This window comes from Oxyura jamaicensis, chromosome 1 (genome assembly GCF_011077185.1).
Source record: "Oxyura jamaicensis isolate SHBP4307 breed ruddy duck chromosome 1, BPBGC_Ojam_1.0, whole genome shotgun sequence".
NCBI lineage: Eukaryota > Metazoa > Chordata > Aves > Anseriformes > Anatidae > Oxyura > Oxyura jamaicensis.
Genome location: NC_048893.1, coordinates 23,244,029 through 23,250,028, shown reverse-complemented (window position 1 = coordinate 23,250,028; position 6,000 = coordinate 23,244,029). Strand labels below are relative to the sequence as shown.

General features: G+C 36.7%; 1 protein-coding gene across 3 annotated transcripts in view; it reads right to left on the bottom strand.

Annotated features, from left to right (window-relative positions):
- Positions 1-274: 274 nt before the first annotated feature.
- SLC13A1 (solute carrier family 13 member 1) overlaps positions 275-6,000 on the bottom strand; it is a 57,078-nt gene continuing 51,352 nt past the window's right edge. For all 3 annotated transcript variants that reach the window (XM_035326869.1, XM_035326886.1, XM_035326876.1), the window contains exons 15-16: positions 5,281-5,418; positions 275-5,150 (exon numbers count right to left, since the gene is read on the bottom strand). In XM_035326869.1, coding sequence (XP_035182760.1) covers positions 5,010-5,150; positions 5,281-5,418 — 279 coding nt within the window. In that variant the 3' untranslated portion in view covers positions 275-5,009. The remainder of the gene's footprint in view (positions 5,151-5,280; positions 5,419-6,000) is intronic.

The following is a 6,000-nucleotide window of genomic DNA, read 5'->3' as shown; positions in this document are numbered from 1 at the left end:
ACTATTTTGCATTGGTATGTATGTTGCTTTCTGAATTTCTAATGACGCATCAACCATTCAGAGACTGTGATATATTTATTTTGTATTTGTAGAGGAACATGCCGGAAAGCAGAATTTTTATTTTAATTTCTTTATAAAGCTCAAAAACCTTTCTCCTTTTCAAATTCTTTTAAAAGTGGACAGTTTTCGATATCCAGTAAGTTTAAATTATTCTCATCAAGTACTCTTCTCCACCATATATATGAGGGGTTAAGATAGCATGCAATAAAAAAGGTTTAAGAAATCTCAGGCACTTTTATTGAAAGACAACCTTTCTTCACACACCGCAGTTTTAGATCATGTTAATTTATCACAAAATAAATGTTGGTCTGTACAGCATTTGGTAAATACTTATTTTAAAAATAGGAAATCAGTCTTGTAAAGAAATGTCATACAGCAATTGAACATTGCACAAGAAAAGCAACATACAACAGATTCCAAGAACACAATGCAAAAGTGTTAAAGGATAGCACTGACAACGAGTCTGGTAATTTTTGAGAACCACAAATCATGAAATCAACTTTGCACAGACAAAGAACTAAGTTGATAACCTAGTTATCATTTATCAGCAGTAGCTGCAAAGTAATCTGACATATGTGCAGACCTGACCTCTGGGGAATCTCCCCAGCCCTGAGGAGCTGTGGGCAACAGCGTGTCTCCATCAGGGCAGCTGGCATCCATGTGGGCTGCCAGCAGCAGGACAGGAGAGGTGGCAGGAATGGACTTCTCTATATTTAGGGGATCACTAACCACAGAAACAGCCTTCAGGTCCTGCCAGCGACTGCAAATAGGATACAACAATCTTTAGATCTTTGTAATTAGTATGATAACTGGCTTGGTATCTTCACCTAATCAAAAAGTTGGAAAAAAAAAAAAAAAGAACGGTAAAATATGTGGTGTTGTTTTTTCACTCCACACTTCCTGAGCTGCTGCACTGCAGTGCTGCTCAGCCAGGCCTCAGGCTATAGACCCACTTGCTTTAAACTAGTAAACAAATACAGGTACTTCATTTTAAAAGTACATAAGGGAATTTACACTGCAAGATTGATCTGACTGATGTGTGTAGTAATGGAACAGTGCAGAAGCTTTTTCCAGGGTGTACTTGTTCTATGGTTACTGGTAATCTAAAAACACATCCTCCAAAAGCAAAGTGAAAATATATTAGATATAGTACAGCCATAGGAAAGGAGAACAGAGACCTGGCACATCTGTCCTGATGAAGTATATTACAAAGGCTTCATTTAATTCAGCAGGAATGAGACCACAAATAAATAGTAAGTCATAAATATTACTTATGTAATAATACAATTGTCTAATTAGACTCATCTGAGACAAAGAAAAAATACAACATTCTATATGAAAATTATGCACAAAGCAATTTACAAATAGTCGATGCAGTCATCATATATTAATCAACTCTTAAAACAATTGTAGATGCATTTCCACCACTTGCCACAATACTGACAAACTCTGGGCAAAGCAAAGAATCTCACAGCACCTGTAAAGAGCACGCAGCCAGCACGGCATGCTGTGCCTGCCACACACCGGGTACCCAGAGAGCCAAGCCTTTTGAGCTCCTTTTTACTCCATCTCAACACTCTTAGGTGAGGAATTTCCATCAGTATTAATCTCTGCACTGCAGAGATCTTAATTTTGACTGAAAAAGGTCTTTAGAAGGTTTAAAAATAAGTTAGCAATAATATCAGTTTAGCTCAAAGATTGTGTCTGACCCATTCCTTACACTTTTAGCAAAACAAGAAAACAAACACTAGTGAAACACTACCTTTCCACTACTACCAACTTGTTTATTCATGACTGATTTGCATACAGCATACAATCTGTCAAAAACCTCACTCTCAATCATTTCATTTTTGTCACTAGTTTATCATATTGTGACAGTTAATATGCTGGTCACTGACAGTTTATTTATAACTCTGCATTTCATTTTGGTAATTTATAAATACACATGGCACAGCAAACAACTTTAACTTTTATTACTTTACAAATCCCTTCCTTCTCTCTTTGTACATAACTCACTCTGAATGCAGACTATAGCAAAAATAGTTTTTAAAGTGCATTGTTCATTAAATAATTTAAATCTTCTTTCTTCTTTACTAAGCAAGGATCTTTTTCAGGATCTACTGGATCCTGAAAAAAAATATTTAGTTTAGGGAAATTCTGTGGTCTGCATTATGTGGGAGTTCAGATTCACACATGGGCCTTTCTCAAAATATCGTCTATGATCCTATGAATAAACCAAAAAGTAGAGCAAAGGAATGGCTGAGAATTATCCAGCACAAACTGAGCTTCAGCTTATGCTGAAAAGAACATCACTTACTACAGAGTTGACAACTTCTGCAGAGTTCTCTTAAATGGTTCAAAATGATTATTTTCTTCCATGAAGATACACAACTTGAAGAGAGAATACAGGTGTCAAAGCACGATTTAATTGCACAGTGCATTCATGGACCTCTGTGGGCCTCAATGTCATATTCAAGGCTGAGGTTACAACAATCAGTTTTGTATTCTGAGCATTAACAAAACCAGGGACAGCTCATAAGCACTTAACAAATTTCCTCTTGCTGAATAGCAGTTGTCACATGATTAAAATACTGTCAATTCCTTGCAGAGCAGACCTGAAAATACCACTTTCACTGAGAGTAGTGAATGTCAAGCCACAAAGAGGACTTTCCCCTACCGTTATGTTTTGTTAAAAATAAAAAGCATTTTTTTCCATAGGAAATATTATTTCCCAAATAAAAGGTAAAAAAGCCTATTCCACTAAAATGAATACTAAAATGAATACAGTATGTTTGTTCGTTTGTTTAAAGACAAAAAATATTCACCAAATGGACAGAAAAACACTGAAGTACATTACCCAGGGAAGCTGTGCTGTCTCCATGTTGGAGGTTTTCAAGATGTGACTAGACAAATCCCTGAGCAACCCAAACTCAGTGCTAACCTTGCTTCAATTGAGGATGGACAAGATGGTCCTTGGAGGTCCCTGCCACAGGAAATATTCTATGATTCATTGCCTCCAATGCTCTAGAATAATCTGGAAATTACTGACTCAATTGGAAATCTAATAGCTGGAACCATATAGTAAGAGCACTGTCTCAGCTGGTTTTCCTCTCTGTGCCTTCAGGATCAAGGGACTACATAAACCACGAACTCCTTGTTTCTCTGCTGCACATCCGTCTGCAAAGACACAGTAAAACCTATGTCTTTGATAAGCATATACATTCCGCTACAGTACCCGGTGAGTTAGAGGCTTCATTTAGCTAGGTGTTGCATATCTGTGATCATAATCATTACTGCAGTGTAGCAATTAACGCTCATACAGTGGCAGCTCGTGATTGTTCTAGTCACTGACATAGCCCTATCTTGCTAGGCACTATACAAGAAGTACAAAAAAGAAAAGAAAGAAGTTAGCCATCCTAAAGAGATAGCAGCTTCAGCCATGTTGGCAAAGTGTGGTGGCAAGTACAGATAACAATTAGTACACAGAACCATCATCATTAAGAGAAAGTGCGTCTTTACTCCAATAATTCATTACAGCTGAACCTGCAACCTGTAGCTAACAGAAGAAACTATATGTATAACAATCCTATACATTGTACTCTGGCATTATAGACATCATGGCTGACTACTCTAAATGCACAAAAACAAAAATAAATGTAAAAAAGTAAAACATCTCATCCAAAAACTTAAGCTTTTTTTTTTTTTTTTTTTTTTTGTAGGAGAAATTGATAATTTACAGGATCCGTTAAAGACAGATTAAGGCTTACATCCATCACTGAGGTGCCCCAGGGGATGACCCAACCTAAATACATGCAGATTTGGTTCATACTATTAGCTCAACACTCTTTACAAATTGTCATGTGTCCTCCCAACAGGTGAAAAAACAACTCCGTAGTCCTTACTGTGAAAAACATACAACAGTTATATAATACATCAGTAGCTGAAGATACCTCTGAATTGCAAGCTTCTTTTGACTACATTGCACTTTTTTGTTTCTAAAATTCATACACTAGAATCCCTAAACTTCTACCTGTCCTGTAGAGGTCATGTGCCTCCTGATGAAGATGCACTACAGTCTTGTTTGATGGACTGAGTATTACATCTTCAGCACTCTATATTGTGCTTTCATTCACCAGGAGGATATATCTCTACTTTTGGCAGAGAAGTATGATGATAATTTAGTCTCCATTCATATAGATCAACTCAGATCTATCAATTAGTGTTTATACAGGAAAATTCTAGACAACATATTCAACTATGACTTGTTTCAGTGAGATCCTGGAAGGAGATAGATTTTAAACATATGCTTAAGTATATATTCTCCTTCCAGATTACAAGGTGCTTAACAGATAAAGTGCTGTCTAAGTGACCATGCTGCTCTTCTCCCTTTTTTGTACATTTGACAGGTCTGTAAACCATATGTTCAAGACAATTCCCCAACCTGATCTTTTGTTTATGATCAACACCACTTCAAATAGCATTTGAATCTAGAAAACAGAAAAACAGTATGTTCTTGGACAAAACCCAAAAGTCACCAAGGGTCATAGTAAGAACAGACATTTGAAATAAAAACATCAAAATCTCATTATTTCTCTACCCTGAGCATAGGGGCAAACTGCCAGTGACAATGGCTATGTACATTTAGTTTTTCCTTCATAAAATGAAGATATAAACATTCAGTCTAGCTGAACTATATTAGAAACTTGATCTGACTTGATGATATTTAGAAAGTCTAGCATTCTTCCTGATTAGACTCTCAGACCAGATCATCAGTCCCTTGGATTGTGGAATAAGGCATTTACGGTAATGTGGATCCCTATTGTTATGGTGACAAAAAGCATTTTAAGTGACTCACCACATGCCAGTGGAACAGAAAAGAAACAAAAACAATCCAAACCAATCCCCGGGTTTTGTGGTGGTGTGTTGTTGTTTGTTTGTTTGTTTGTTTTTTACAACCCTGTGCTGTTTGAAGAAATGATTGGTGCCCAACTTGGGTAAGTATAGAGATCAAATATAGGCACTATCCACGTCATAATTCCAAGCATAACTACAGCAACTCCGATGATGTTAATGCCCAAGCCAGCTTTCACCTAAAGGAGGGAGAAAAGAAAGCAAAGACTAATATCAAGACTGAAGAAAGTTTTTAAAATGGTAAAAATCAGACAATAATGTTGCAGATTGATTATCAGAACTCTTTGGGTAGTGTTGCTTAAAACTCACCATGTCCATTACTGTTAAATGACCATATGAAAATACAATGGCATTGGCTGGGTTTGCTACTGGAAGAAGGAATGCAAAGGAAGTACATAGTGTGGCAGGTATCAGAATGAAGAGTGGGTTCACATGAATAGCTTCAGCCTGCAGAAAGAAAAACAAAAGAGAGAACAGCTATCAGGGGATGCATTTGCTAAATGAAATACATAAATGCAAACTTACTATATTAACACAAGCAAACTGAACTGCCAGCTTAAATAGTGAAAAATAACCTTTTCTGGTAACTCCTTTATAAAATTATATCTGAGAATGCTCCAGAAGAGAACAGGTATTTCTAGCACAGGATAGTTAATGAACCCTAAATTCACACCTGATTTTTCTCCAATTGTAGTTGAGTCTCTAATATGAAAGACTCTTGCAAAGAGTGTGGGCACAGCACAAGCACTAAAACCAAAACATTACCAGAAAGATGATGAAGTTGAATTTTTGTATAATGCACAGGAGGTACTCAATGTAGTGAGGATTGAGTTTTCTTGTGAGAGAGGAAAGGGGGATTAGTATGTGACTAGACTGGTCAAGTGGCAAAGACTAGAAGATAGCCATTGTAAGTTTTGAAGAAGAACAGGGTGTTTTGATAAAGATAACGAGAAAAAAAGGACAAGACTAGGAAAGGAGAGAAGAAATGAGAAGTATGTCTAAGCACATCTATTAGACCTCTCTTCTTTT